Raw genomic sequence first — 15949 nt, 5'->3', positions numbered from 1 at the left:
CGAGAGACCCTAGGATGGAGCGTTATCTTACCTTCTCTAAGTGCCCCTTCATATCGTACTCCTCTTCAGCGAAAACCAGTCCCATGTCCTCCGGGTCAGTCTCCTCGATGTACTTGATTTTACTCCGATAAACCTGCTTATCGTCACTTTCAAAATACTGTGATCATAAACAACAGAAAGAGCGTCGAAATTCAGACAATAAGGGAAAGCGGTGGCTACGAACTTACACAGAGAAACGGTAAAACAGACCAAAACTTCTAAACACAGTCGAACCTCCCGTAAGCAATCCCCCAAAAAGCGAAGACTTCGTGCTCCGCGCTTACGGCAAGAGGTCGCTTACGAGAAAAGAACCACAGGGGGTCTCTTGTGATAAGCTCACTTGCAGATGACAAAGATCACGCGATTCAAAACGGTCGCTTACAAGAAAAGTTGCTAGAAAAATAAGCATGATAAGAAGGCAGATATGGAGATTGTGATGTCTTACCCTGTAACAGACACGGAGACCAAGAAATTGAGCTAAAAAGGATCTGGTGAACCTCGCTTTCACGTTGAGCCTTCGGCCTGAGCCCAAAGCAGATTCGTACAAACATTTTCCGACAATGCGCCCAGCAAACTCATAAAACTTTAACTTCATTTCAAGAGGCCTTTTGGGGTTCGGGTGAACCTACAAGGATGAAACGACAAAATCAGTTATCAACTTGGAGTAGGCTAAAAGTCGTTGGTGTTCCTTTGCCGAGAAAGCTGTGATAGCGCGCGCACGCTGTCAAATTGACTCTATTTTTCCCGGCCTCAATACTGTTTTCTCCCCTCCCCCCCCACCCCGCCCTTCCAAGGCGGTGCAACTTGGTACTGGTTAGCTGGGATGGAGGTTAATGTTCGTACCAGTTATCACGCTGAGTATTCCAAGGATAATAGACTACTCATTCTCAACAACTGGAAATTTTCCTCAACGTTGGAAACCGCTTAAGTTACCCGTTTGTTCAAAAAAGGTGATGCAAGCGACCCATCCAATTATCGTGCAATTTCTGTCCTTACAGTCCTATCTGAGTTGTTGAACGTTACGTCCACGATTCTTTGTATATTGTATGACTTTCTTCAAGTGAACAACTTGATTTACTACCTCGTCCCCTGGGCTTTTCCCTAGAAGAAATGGGAGGCTGCTTGATGTATTTAGACAGTCCGGTTTTCGTAAGTACCAAGGTTCTGAGACTGCTCTGTTTAAAAATGAAAGTTGATGAACTCTTACTAAATCTGGACAACAACAGAGTGAGTGGAGTACTACTTGTTGACTACTGTAAAGCGTTCGACATAGTCGACCACAATTTGTTATTGCTGAAATTAGCTTATGGCTTTACCAACAGAGCATATACCTGGTGTCATTCTTATCTCTCTGGGCCCAGTTGCTCGAACCATGGTTAGCGTTAACCAGCGTTTAATACCTTGACAACGTATTGGTTTTAATACTGCTTAACCAATGGTTAAAGCTAACCATGCTTTGAGCAACTCAGCCCTGGTAGACGTCAGCTGGTCTGCATTGATGGCAAGGAATCGTCTTTGGCGTGTGCAAACCATGGAGTACCACAAGGATCTATTTTAGGTCCTCTTTTCTTCATCTTATTTATCAAGGATTTGCCAGTTTATATTAAAGAGGGGAGAGGTTCCATCAAACCTCCCCCCCTGCTTCCCTACCCCTTGTACCACGGTGGGGGTATGACTTTGCGTGTACGCGCGAGGGTTCAGTGCGCGTTTAGTTCACAAAATATAGCCTTACGTTTGCGTTGATTTGCCTGCGTATTGAAGTCAGCCTTTGAGCTACTATCACGCTCATGATAAGGTCGCGCTTCTCTTATCTGGTCTCAAGGATTCATTACTCCGCGCGTAAAAGTAAACAAAAACAAGCAATAAACGGAAGTTTCTTTGTCTTGATTAATAACAGAAGCATCATGTTATTTACCTTTCAGTTCCTATGTCTTAGTAATTTCGTTTCATTTCGTTTTTTGTTTTTATTCTTCTGATTGTTTTTTTTTTTTGGAATTTTTTTCAAGTGGTTTATTCGTTTTTTATATTCTCCTTCAGTGTCGTCGCAGCAATTGATATACATGTAGGCCACGTCCGTCTATTATTGATCGAAGCTACTGTACAGCTCTGGGACACAATAACTGCGAGGTTGGTCAGGAGCCCATAACCCGGAGCGAGCAACTTCAATGCGCTCGTGTCACGGCGTTTTCACGGACCAGTTTATTTTTAGAACGGTTTTTAGCGCGAATTCTGAATATCTTTTAAATTTCACAAACCAGTTAGCAAAACCTACAGACCTTTGTTTTCTCTTTTTGATATCTTGTACTTCGAATGCGCTCATAGTCATGGTAGAGATTCTCTTTTCGCGGGAAAAAGTGCCCTAAAATGTGTCTAAAAATAAACTGGTCCGTAAAAAAGGCCGTGACATTGGCCTAGCATGGGAGTACTAGATATATGCTGTGTGTATCAGGCAGTCAACTGATGAAACATCCAACACTAAAAATACAGTAACACACCACTGGGCCACGAAATGGCCCAATAGTACCTTTTTGAAGCTGAAAGTGACTCAAACAAGGTTTGGGGGGGAGAGGGGGATATATTGCGTACAAATCAGTAAAAGTCACTACGCTCATCTAACTGAAGAAAAAGAGACCCGGAGTTATTTTGCCCCTTGGAATCAAAATATCTTATGTCGGTAATCGGAGGGGTCAAATCATACAGTTTTGGTGCTTTATAAGCAAAAAATGAAGGCTGATTAAAATTAATCAGATTCTAGCATTCTGTTATTTACCTGATCAGAAGAAAAACAGTTGTAACTTGGGTCGAGGATGTGGGCGGGGGTTGATGGCCAATCAAAAAAAAAAAACTTGCAGCATCGGAAATGATTAAAGCCTCAGCGAAGGGACAGGAAGAAGTAGTTTCCTAATCAAATATTGACCTTGGAGGTCAGTGTTCAAGGGGAAGAGTTTTTTCAGAAAACTTTTTTACGTCGTGGACATCAACAATCACAGTAAACCTTCAGTCTCCTTTTCTTATATTTAATACAACATAACAAGGCTGAAAGTTACATCAGAAACTGAACACTGATCACGCAACGTGCTCAGATTAGCTACAAGCAGTTGATGTAATCAAGTCGACGTAATAATGTAAATCTACTAAATGAATGCGGAGCACTTCTTAAAATAACCATGGCCATGCTATACGTCATTCGCCTGAAAAACACTCCACCTTCAGGTAGCTAAAAATTCGTTAGATTCCCGCTGGAATAATCTTAGCTTAAAAGATTGAGGTACATATAACTTCTTAGCGCCTAAACACAAAACGACGCTGAACAAGTGCTCTGGAACTGATCTGTTTGATCAATGTACAGCCTCACTTTTACAAAAAATTAAGTTCTCCACTCAATAAAACATTAAAAAAGCGTATTACTGTTACTAAGCAATTGAACTAACTGAACCACAGTTCGGTACTTATATAAGATAACAACAATATTATAAGACGGTCCTGAAGCGGGGTATACCAAATCCCAGTCTCCATCCCAAGTTTGGTCCAAATCCCATTCCCAGTGGTTGTTTGGCGGAAACTAATGGCATGCACATAATAAATGAAAAGCTGAGTGAACAAGTGAACAAGTGAACAATCTTTCTCTTCCAACTCTTGTTGGCATAACTATATTAAAAATACTTCTCTCAATCTCACTTTCAACATCTTCATCCGACTCACGCACTATCTCTTCTTCGCCGCGTCAGTAGTTTGCACGGTTCAGTCGAAATCAGTTAAAGATTATAGTTTGCAATTATTTTTGGCGACTCACGCACTAAATCTCTACTCCGCCGCGTTAGCAGTAGTTGTCACGGTTCAGTCGAAATCAGTTACAGATTATAGTTCGCAATTTTCTGTGCGGATTACCGCATCGTTTGCTGAACTCAAACATTTTGATGACCATAATTGTGCAAAGTGCGGGAACTATTTTTTAAATCAGAAGCCATTTTGATCTTTCTCAAATGGGCATGTCATCTCAGCGACAACAAACCACTGAACAGGGAAGCTGACAGAATTTCATTTATTCATTGTTATACTTTGGTTTACTGATGCATGATTGGATTTCTCCATTTCCAAAAGTAGGCTTATTTGTGCAAAATTGTGTCAAATAATTGAGTACAAGTCCTCTAAAGAAGAGAAAACACAAAGCCATTTTCAAAGTTGTTCATGCCTCTCCCATCTGACAAAAAGTGAAATCCCAGTTCCTGTTTTACCCCTTCAGGACCCCCTTATAACATTTCTGTCACTCAAGCAATAGTAAGTTAGAATTTTAACTAAAATGGTATTTACTAACTTACTAATCAGACGCACCCAATGACAGCTTTATCACGAAAATCAGCTCTGAAATGCCTCTTTATAGGCTTCCTGGGGCTTTTTAAAAGCAATATAAATGAATAATTCGCATCGCTATAAAAATTTTAGGCACACTAAAGAGCTTCGAACAGATATTTCCTAGAAAACGGTCGTTGGGTGCCCTTGACTAATCTGTTGCGATGCGCTTTAGTTTGGAGACGCTTCCGCTTATAACGCGTTCTGGCCTTCCATCCAACGTCATCCACTAGGCCAAAATTTAGCCTTTGAAGTTCGTGAATGTATTATCCTTTCACAAAAACGCATATTCATTTGTCTGGACGAGGTAAATTTTCCGCCAATTTGCCAATTTCATTAGTTGCTACGCAAACAAAATGTTACAGTAAGCACAACAAGCTAAGGTATAAAAAATCATTTAGGAAACTGATTTTAACACTTTCAGGGTAAACTCCCAATAGTTAACGCTGAAAAACTAAATTTTGCCCAAAATACTTTTAGCAAAATCAACGGTCCAAAACTGTAGATATTTTATGCTCTATAGATTTGTTCTAAGGCAATGATTAACCGAAGGAACACGTGCGTAAGGGAAAGTACCATTTGAGAAACGTATTTCAACATCATCAAAGGAAGCAAAATTTCTCTATCAGCTAATGCTGCTTCGCTGCAATAGTTTAAGAGAGTAAAGTAGTATAATATTCACTTTCTACAATTACTCAAAACCTTTTTTCCTCAGGTAAAATAGACTTTGATATTATAATGTTCCTTTGATTCAGCAGTACTCTTTCTTTGAAATCTCCCAGCAATCAGCACGGCCCCTGTAAATAAAGTAACATTTGATTAATTAATATGCTTGCACAGCGAAATCATGGCCTCAATACTACTCGTTCTATAGAGGTTTTAAGATAAAAAGCCTTAGATTACAGGATAGCAAGGATGAGACGAATGTAAAATCAAAGTTGGGCAGGAGCTCAAAATCTTTCATTACGTTACAACAAGAGAGTATGTTAGAGCTACTTGTATTATCTAGCTATATGGTGTATGCACAAAAATGGGTTTTTAGAAACATTTTTTGGTCCATTTTTTTCCCTATTTAGCCGTTTTTCTGCTCATAACAAATCATAAAATAAAGGTTTTAAGTTCTCTTTTTGACAAATATGACATTTCTCTTTTGAATCGGGTAAAATGATGACTTTATGGTAGTTCAAACTAAAATGTTGAGGCAACAACTAAGACTTCTCAACGCATAATCCAGAGCCAGTATGTCACGGTAACAGCCATTTACAGTGAATGCTGATTTTGCACTTAATTATATGATTATTGAAAGGTTTTTATAGTGTTCAACAAACGTTTTTAAACAGTTTTGCATTACAGAAATGAAATCTAATTACGTAAATCCAGAATGATTGTACATCAACGCACCATCCATATTATTTTTTTGTCAATATTATTCACACTGTCTTGCTTTTACTGCTTATTTGTATTTATTTTTGTCAATTCCTTTACATTTTAATTTGAGGACAATAAAACCTTAAACCTTATTTAATATATTAGGACCCTAAGTAATCTATAACAAAAGAAAAGTCTGTACTTACAGCTTTCTCAACGGTTTACATCAAATTCAATCGTGACGTCATCGCCAATCAGCACAAATGGAGCCCAGTACTTTGGGGCGGAAAAGTCGTCCGAATCACGAAGGCGTTTCATGGCCTTCTGCAGAGCAGTACTGGCACTTTCTCCAACTCTCAGGTGTTGGTAGAAACGTTCCATAAACAACATTGTGGCTTCATCATCAATTGCCCAGAGTGACGCCAGCACAGAACGAGCACCAGCAAACAAGAAAGCCCTTGCCATACCGACCACACCCTCAGACGAGACCTCTCCTTGACCACTATGGCAGCAACTAAGAACCACTAGCCTCGCTCTCAGCTTCGTGGCTTGTAAATCAGACATTTTCAACATGTAGTCCTCTTCCGTAGGGATAAGAGTCTTGGATTGCCACTCGGGGCTGGGTGCTAATGCAATTTCACCAGCTTCCTTTCCTCCGTGTGCTGCAATGTGAATCAACGCGACTGAATCTATTCTCCGGAGCACCTCTTCTTTGGTTGCAGCTTCTCCTGTGAGTGGTTGGCTGTTAAGAAGTTTTCCAATCATCTCCACTTCTTTTTTTGCGAACTCCAGCTGATCATAAATGGGTTTATCCCTTTTATTTTTAACTTTCTTCAAACATGGATCTCCAACAAGCAGGGCGCCAGTTTTACTGTGGTATTCACTTGAAGAATCTCTTATTACTTTCAAACTTGTCAGTGAGGGAATAATACGGATCCTTAAAGTTTCACTTAGGGCTGTCCAAGGAGCTAAACACAAAGCACCATCAGGGACTACAACCAGTTCATCGCCATCAAGTAAGTCTTCGATGGGACCGAAAACTATATCATGCAATGGCTGTAACCAGTCGATATTCTCGTGCGATGGACTCGATATTTTGTCATCTTTCTTAGTACTGGAAGTTGACTTATCGCGTAAAAGATCAAGTGACCGATTCTCGCATCTAACATCTCTGCCAGCCCCAATTTTATTCAAAGAATCTTTCAAAAGTGCATTAAAAGGATCTTCGTGTGCACCTCCACTTTTTAGTACTGCTTGCCTAAAAATAGCGTTGGTTTTCTTTCCCAGTACCCACAAGCCTATTGCTTCTTCGTCCAATGCAATAAACATTGTCAAAACAGATGTGTTCCTTGAAATGTATGCAAAATCTTCCTCAGTTTCATTTGAAATGGGCGAAAGGGATGTAAAGCCATACTTTTTTTTCAAGGCATCTAGCAAAGCCCCTGCTCGTCCCCGTTCGGCCGCGTACAAAGCCTCATCCGTCTTTTGGAGCGCTATAAGAACTCGACATAAATAACGATAGCTAGATATGTAACGCTCACGAAAACTTATTTTCCATGCATCTTCCGAAATGAAACTACCCCTAATAGTATCGAACGTTTTTACACTGAATTTGAAATGAGCTACAGCCTCATCCAGACAACCTGACAACATAAGAGTTTTACCCAAGTAATGATAGGCAAATCCTTCTAGGACCATGTCACCCACTTCCTTAGCAATTTTCAGCTGTTGCTTGTGGTACTCCATTGCTTGTTGGAATTGTTTAAGGGATAAATAAGCAAGGCCGAGATTGGCATAGGAACATCCCTCTACGGACCTGCTGCCCACTTCCTTAGCAATGCTTAGGCTTTGCTTATAATGCTCTATTGCTCCTTGGAGGTCGCCGAGGGATTTATAAACTAAGCCTATATTGCCATAAGTGACTCCTTGTCCGGCCCTGTCGCCGACTTCTATTGTAATGGTAAGGCTTTTCTTGTAGTGTTCCATTGATTGTTTGAAGTCCTCGAGATTGAAATAAGTATTGCCCAGATTGCCATAGGCACCACCTTGTCCGGCCCTGTCGCCGACTTCTATTGCAATGCTCAGGTGTTGCTTGTGGTACTCTATTGCTTGTTGGAATTGGCCAAGGGATTTATAAGCATTGCCGAGATTGCCATAGGCACGTCCTTGTTCGGCCCTGTCGCCGACTTCTATTGCAATGCTCAGGTCTTGCTTGTGGTACTCTATTGCTTGTTGGAATTGGCCAAGGGATCGATAAGCATTGCCGAGATTGCCATAGGCACGTCCTTGTCCGGCCCTGTCGCCGACTTCTATTGCAATGCTAAGGCGTTGCTTGTGGTACTCTATTGCTTGTTGGAATTGGCTAAGGGATTGATAAGCATTGCCGAGATTGCCATAGGCACGTCCTTGTCCGGCCCTGTCGCCGACTTCTATTGCAATGCTCAGGTGTTGCTTGTGGTACTCTATTGCTTGTTGGAATTGGCCAAGGGATTGATAAGTATTGCCGAGATTGCCATAGGCACCACCTTGTCCGGCCCTGTCGCCGACTTCTATTACAATGCTCAGGTCTTGCTTGTGGTACTCTATTGCTTGTTGGAATTGGCCAAGGGATTGATAGGCATTGCCGAGACCGCCATAGGCACGTCCTTGTCCGGCCCTGTCGCCGAATTCTATTGCAATGCTAAGGCGTTGCTTGTGGTACTCTATTGCTTGTTGGAATTGGCCAAGGGATTGATAAGCATTGCCGAGATTGCCATAGGCACGTCCTTGTCCGGCCCTGTCGCCGAATTCTATTGCAATGCTCAGGTCTTGCTTGTGGTACTCTATTGCTTGTTGGAATTGGCCAAGGGATTTATAAGCATTGCCGAGATTGCCATAGGCACGTCCTTGTCCGGCCCTGTCGCCGACTTCTATTGCAATGCTCAGGCATTGCTTGTGGTACCCTATTGCTTGTTGGAATTGGCCAAGGGATTGATAATCATTGCCGAGATTGCCATAGGCACGTCCTTGTCCGGCCCTGTCGCCGACTTCTATTGTAATGCTCAGGTCTTGCTTGTGGTACTCTATTGCTTGTCGGAATTGGCCAAGGCAGTTATAAGCAATGCCGAGATTGGCATAGGCACGTCCTTGTCCGGCCCTGTCGCCGACTTCTATTGCAATGCTCAGGTCTTGCTTGTGGTACTCTATTGCTTGTCGGAATTGGCCAAGGCAGTCATAAGCAATGCCGAGATTTGCATAGGCACGTCCTTGTCTGGCCCTGTCGCCGACTTCTATTGCAATGCTCAGTTGTTGCTCAAGGTACTCTATTCTATTCCTTTCTGTCATTTAGAAGTCCTGGTATGAAAAGTGTGGCTGTTTCTTGATGGTAATATACCTAGAAAGGGGAAATATCAAGTTGTCATTTTTTTCTGTCTGCTACCCTTTTGTTTTCTTTGGAGGTGTGCGCGTTGATGTGAAGAACTTAAATGCAGAAAAGTGCTTTCTAATAATTGTTAAACTGAAATTAGGTTTCTGGATTGGACAGAGAAAAATTTAAAATCCTTCTGCACTCTAAACCACATATTTTATCTTACCGATGCGCTTGCGAACGTTTTTTTTTTATATTTATCAAAACAATGGCGAACCAAAGGTGAGAAATGGGAGCGATGTCAGTGTACCAAAACAGTCAGGTGAGGATTGAACTCTTTTCTTCCGTGAAAGTTTTTGTTTATTCAAGAAATTTTAATAACCACTTGGTACGTGAGTGAACGATCTATTGTTTTCTCTCTTAATATACGCGTTTTTAAGGGCTTAAAGTATGGTCCCATCTACACCAATCCGGTTATTTTTTAAACTGAGTATATATTTTTTTACCCTGGTTTGTGTGGAGGGGGTTCTTAAACCTGACTCTTGACAGGGGTGGCAGCAAGATGCCTTTTCGGAAAGCGGATTCACTGGTTTCTTGTGGCCGAATGACCGATTCGTGTAAAAAAATGAGGTTTCAAAAATATCAAGATATCGTGTGGACGGGGCCTAAACGTAGGTTTGTTGTTGCTGCAGATCACAAAATGACCTCATACTGAATCGTCTTTGGGGCTTTTCGTAATAATTGTCACCGTCGTCAGGGTACAGTTTGGTTTTAACTATTCAAGGTATTGTCTCTAAGTCTCATTTTTATATAAACGGCAGTAACTGACAACGCACTTGAAATCTGCAGAAATCTTATTTATTGTATTGCACCAAAATATGAAACATGAAGACAATACCCCTGAGCCATGAGAAGCTTTCACTTGCATTTGTAAACACGAAATTTTCGACAAAGTAAAATAGCAAATTGTAGCCCTTATTTTATTACCTTACGAGTTATCAATGACATTGAGGCTCACGGGTGATATAAAATGACAGTTAATCTCGATAATCTCAAATGTTTAAAAAGATTTATCTAGCGGTTTCAAAATTATTTGCTCATTTGTTAAAGTAGACCAAAATATTAAAAAAAAACCGCCAACTTAAGAGCACTTCAATGTATTGTCAAATCCCTCTTTCTTGCAAACAGCTAAAGCCCTTCCTATGATCTCTTGAAATACGTTTAAAAGTGATTGAAAGTACTATGAGGTAAAATTGGATTTCAAAATCGCTTCGTTTTGTAATTAAGATAACGGCTGAATACTGAATATCCAGCCACAAATACCCCATTCATCCCAAATATCTTCAAAGCGCTCTTATACATTTCACTCAAACTTCACGAACATTGAGGAAGCCATTGGTGGAGAAAGCTCTCGTGACCTATATTGGTAGGAAAGTTACCAGTGCGCCGAGGAATACGGCTGTAAGAAAAAAAAGGTAATGGCGTCGTTTCGTTGTTAAGACTACTTCAATGTAATTGTAACCCGGCTGTTCATAAGAAATTTCCATCTTTTTCTAATACAATTTTGGTAGTAATTTTTCTAGATCTTTGCCGACTGCGACGTAGCTAATGCTAAAACATGGGAGGTATTAAAGCTGAAAAACCCCATCGAGCCACCTTAAGAAAATGTACAGTGAGTAGCTCTTCCCCCCTCCCCCACTTCCCCTGTATATAACACGCTGCATTGTTTTTTTTTAACAGCAGAGATCTTGAAGTTACCAGGATGACATCACTAAATACGAGTCACAAGTAGTGCCGTTTATCAACTAGTAGTTGAATAAAACGAGTTTTATATCATTGATTGACACCGGACGCGAAAACTCAGCCAGTTTTTACACGCGGGAAGGCAGTTGGTTTTGGCTTTTCTCACCATGGTCACTCATTGGTCACGCTCTTCATCCAATTTTCATGCTCTGATTGCTCAAAATTTGACACGTGAGTTCATGCGGAAAATTTATGCATTTTTTAGAAACGTGTTTAGTGATAGCTGAAGCTGACAGTTTTGTGTCATCTTATTCTTGTACAAAATAAAAGACAGCTGCTATCAAGATTCTTTTGTTATTCATGGCTGGTTTGTTTATTGGGTGTGTGGTTGAGAAATGCTCCGCTTTTCCAAGTCATCGGAAATCCGTTTTCTGATGGCATCGTTTTCAAAAATGAGCCTCTACCTAACCTTGCTGGATGCGTAGGAGGGTTGAAAAGTCTGAGGCGATTCTGGCCTTACTTGATGGCTTTCAGGAGCAGCATCTCGACTGGTAAACCTCAGTAATTATTGCATTTGATGTTTTTTTCTGGTAATTTCATGAAGTCCAGCGTAGTTTTTGCGGTAAGTTTTTAAGATTTGAGACAATGATTTGACCTAGTATCATGCCAGCTTTGATATACAGAACTTCAAAAGCCTTTAGACATTTTCTGAACGCAAATAGAGAGAAAACGTTCTGAAGAATATTGGTTGTAAAAAAGGAAAGCTTTGAGCGATATTCTTGCCTCGAGTTCATCTTGAAAAACTAGCAAACACCTGAAAGCCGGTTTATATCTGCAAGGTTTTTTATATGACCGTCAGGATGTTCAGAAACACTTCACTCTCAATACTTGTCTTCGTGAATAACAATTGTTGTCTCTGTAAATGTTTCACCGAATTATATTTCTTGTCTTGATTGTTAGTAGTCTCTTTCGCAATTTTTTAAAATCGCAATGCCGTTTGTTTTCAGTCGTACATGAACATCGCATGCGGGAGTACTCAAAATGCCCCGCGTATCCAACGCGTTTAATGATTACACATAACATAACCATAAAAAATTAAACATGATAAATTCTTTCTTCTATTGAAGCGTAACTCTATTTACTGTTCATTCAAACAAACAACAGCTCGCACTGCAAATTTGGTGCTTGTCAAAAGTCAGAACCGGCTGCCCGAATAGGTAAATTTTGAAGTTAAATAAAAATACTAGGCTTTTTTGAACGTTTTCGCTAAAAACCCGTTATTACCCTGCATAATACATAGAGCAGATTGATCTCACTGAATAATCCCGACATCGTGGTATTTTCTTCATGAAAACGTTTTATAATGGTTCACTTCTACAATTGTTGTGCAAGGGTTAGCGCATGCTTTGATCGTCGTAAATATTGAATGAATGCAATTTGTCTTGAAAAATTGTGAAATACAAAAAAAAAAAGTTCTGTCCGAAGTCTGTACGATAAACAAAGAGCGCCTGATAGTACTGTTTACCTCATATGAGATGTATAAAAAGTATAAAAGGCTGGTTTACAGGCCATCAGATTTTTCGGCAAGATTTTGTAAAGTAAACTTGCCGAACACAAAAAAATCCGGCCTGGTTTTTAATTTTGGTCTCCCTTTTAGACAGAGGAGAGCGTGTAAGTGATTGGCTATCGTGTTATAACTGGCCTTTAAAATTATATTTCGGAGCTGTCCAATTAACCTTATAAAATAAAGGTCGTGTAGGTGGGTGACTGGGTTATCTTGTTTGGGAAGAATTTGTTTTCCAAACCTAATCTACTGTGATCAAAGGTGCATGATTGCCATTTTTTGGGTGTACAAACAAGACTATCAACTCGATGTAAGATTTGCTTTACTTTTGGACTGTTCGCAAATTATTTTTTTATCTCATAAGTCATATGGATCTGCCCTAAAGTTAACTGGTTTGTGGATTACAAGTTTATTGTTTGATTTAAATAATAAATTTCTAAACAGGAGATTCGCTTTTAGCCCTGGCTAAATCTATATATTATGTATGTCTATTATCAAGTGAAACACAGGTTACAGGTTCCCACACTAGGTTAGCCTGAGATCATGCCCTCTCCCTATTATCCCTTTATGTCTCTCACGGGAAGGTGGCGTTATTTTTTTCCCCTCTCGAGCCAAAGAAGCAAAGAGGCAAAAAAAAAAAAAAATAAAAATAACGCCTGATCTCAGGTTAACACTAGGTAGAAAGTTTGACATTACAAATTGGTTTTCTTGTGGTGCGGACGGACTGGCGTATGGTCCCGTGGTTACCAAAAATTTCTCGGGTGGATAGATTACAAAATTTTCTTAGGCATGTGGCTTAGCTCGCGTGTGGAGCTCCGCTAATAACATACTTCTAGCCTATAATGCATTGCTGTACAAATATATTTCATGTTTTAAATGTAACTGTAACATGAAAAATATCTTATGTTTCTTATCCTAGTATATACACTTCTGTGCAAAGCTTTCCTGACAAACCATTAGTGGCAGTCACTAGTGTTAAAGTTGCACATTAATTCATTGCAATTTTTTTGTGTATACGAAATGTTCCATCATTATATTGCTTTCCATTTCCGCAAATTTTGAGAAAAACTGTTTTTAATTAATTTTAGGATCAGTTTCATCATTTCATCATCGTCAGTTTCTTTAACAGAGAGAAGATCACTTTAAGAGAATGTGGCAACCGTTTTAACAGAACCAGCTCCAACGCAACTTTTAGATAAAATATTTTTTAAAAAGACAGGAACTTACAATCGTTTGTTGACAAAATCGCCCTTTTCTTCTCCCTTTTCTTCGCTTCGGCGAATCAATCTGAAGATAACAAGAGATGAATTGTTCAGCAAAAACTTGAATAGATAATTTTTGCTTCTAGGAGACTGAGAGGGGATTGGTACTCGGGTTGTGAAATGAAATTAGTCCAGGTTTGTTCTTCCACGCGTGATTACAGTTAAATTGTCAATTAAACAGTCAACGGATAAATAATAAATATTGTTCGCATATGGGTAGCTGTAAACACGCATTTGCGTTTATAGACCTAATAAGGGATTGATCGCCTGGACATGGCTTTAATGTGCAATTTTATAAAACACAGGTTACAAGATACGATGTGTCCGCCTATCAAATTATATCTAGCCGGCCTGATTTAAGTGCCTAATGACTGTACGTTGAATCAAGAGTAAAAACAAAAAGCATGAAACTTCTTCTCAATTTGAGCGTTGGCGCTGGTATAGAAATGGGCCCAAATAGAATTAATCAAAAGAAATCTCTGGTGAAGGTGATCCTGGAATTCGATTTTCTGGTAGCATGTTTTCAATTTCTACAGATAATGCTTAGCAGTTTGCTATTAACACATTGTCTGATGATTGGAGACATGTTCTCAGAAATATTAAATGGCTACAATTATGTTCTACGAGTAACCTAAAGCACATACATTGATAAACATTCCAGATTAAATATAAACGATTCGGGGGAGGAAGCAAGCTCATACAGTTTGAGAATCAGGGTACATAATCACTTTAAGCGAGCTAACCGTCGTTTGCAAATACACACAGGAAGGGCTGTAGTCTTAAAAAGTGACAATACAAAACAAACAACATAACTGCTATGAAATGAAAAATAAGCTAATGCCAATTTGTACAAAATAGACAAAACAATTATTTTTAATCACCACAAACCTCTCAAAGATCAGCTTAAGATTCTGGCTCCAGCTCTCCGCTCTATCTGAAATGCGTTTTAGAGTCATATTCAGATGACAGGTAACTTAAATGTGTATTATCTTGTTAGAGACAAACCTAACTTTATAAACAATAGTACGAGACCTTCCCTAGATTTCACTGTCGTAGAGACCAATAAGTATCATCTATACCACTTTTGTTGTAAGGGATATATGACATGGACCGATCTCTCTATAAAATGCTTTAAGCTGCATGAATATGAGTACTTAGACCATACATATAGTCCCCAGCCAGACAAATATCCTTTCCGAGGAAATATCAAAAAGAAATCTAAATTTGTTTTCTTCAGAATATATCGTCTTAGCGAAATATTTTTTTGCAAGATAAACAAGAAACTTCAAAATTATATCCACGGCAACTGCCTCGGTTGCCTCTATGCTGGAGGGACCTAACCATGCATTGATACTGCATGCGATTAAAGGTATGTTTATTCAAAACTTACCAGTTACAGATGAACCTTGGGCACAATGATCGAACCTTGGACACAATGATCCGCTTGAAATAATTCAGCTCTCCTTGAAATGAGGTACAATTCAAATTAGTTAAAGTGTCTTCAGATAATCAACAGAGATTGGCTGCCCGGCCCCCAAATTTATATACGCACCCGGCCATGGCCAGAATCTACATAGATGTGGTGGGAACGCCCCTTACTGGAAGGCGAAATGCGATGTTAATCAATCAAATAAATTTTTATTTTTCAAAAACTTACCAATTCTTGATGAAAGGAGACCAAAGAAAACCGCAGTAAGGTCAGGAACCTTGAAATTGGATAAATGGTTGTACCGCTGATTGGGATATATATTTATCTCTTCCTGAAAGAGGGACAATTTTATGTATCAGTAAAAAAAAATGGTTTGAAGATATCCAATGAAATCATCACTTATAAACACAAAACATTAAAAACTCCAACACCTACAGTGTAAGAAGTAACAAGGAAAGATAATTTAAACAAACTTTAAAAGTTTAACTTGAAACGCCTGTCAGAGCCGCTAAACGCCGAGTCCGGGACACCCTACAAATTATCGAACAAACATACTTTGTTTCGCTGTCGCAACCTAGGCTAAATTAAAATTTATTTCCAGAAATAAAAAGCGGGAGAAGGAAACTACGTACAGCGGAACGTGACCAAAAAAAACATTGTAAAAAATATCTTCTCAGGTTCGGAAAATTTCAGATTAAACGAGCATCTTTCCTACCTGTTAAACGATTTCAGCAAAATCTCCTCGGAAAATTCTATGTCTAGTAAAGTTGTCTTCAGTGGTTTGCAGTTTAGATGCCACCGAATAACGATTTAATTTATACTGTGGCCGATAGAAACAAAACAGAAAA

The 15949-nt window shown here is 39.5% G+C and overlaps 1 protein-coding gene and 1 pseudogene across 1 annotated transcript in view; both read right to left on the bottom strand.

Moving 5' to 3' along the window:
- Positions 1-659, bottom strand: part of LOC140944934 (apoptosis-resistant E3 ubiquitin protein ligase 1-like) — an 11853-nt gene extending 11194 nt beyond the window's left edge. Inside the window, exon 1 of the mRNA XM_073394043.1 lies at positions 485-659. Within this exon, the coding sequence (XP_073250144.1) occupies positions 485-634 (150 nt within the window). The 5' untranslated portion in view covers positions 635-659. The remainder of the gene's footprint in view (positions 1-484) is intronic.
- Positions 1-15136, bottom strand: part of LOC140944932 (uncharacterized) — a 65804-nt pseudogene extending 50668 nt beyond the window's left edge.
- Between the last annotated feature and the right edge of the window lie 813 nt (positions 15137-15949).

The sequence above is a fragment of the Porites lutea genome, chromosome 7, assembly GCF_958299795.1.
Source record: "Porites lutea chromosome 7, jaPorLute2.1, whole genome shotgun sequence".
NCBI lineage: Eukaryota > Metazoa > Cnidaria > Anthozoa > Scleractinia > Poritidae > Porites > Porites lutea.
This window is presented reverse-complemented; position numbering and strand designations above follow the sequence as displayed.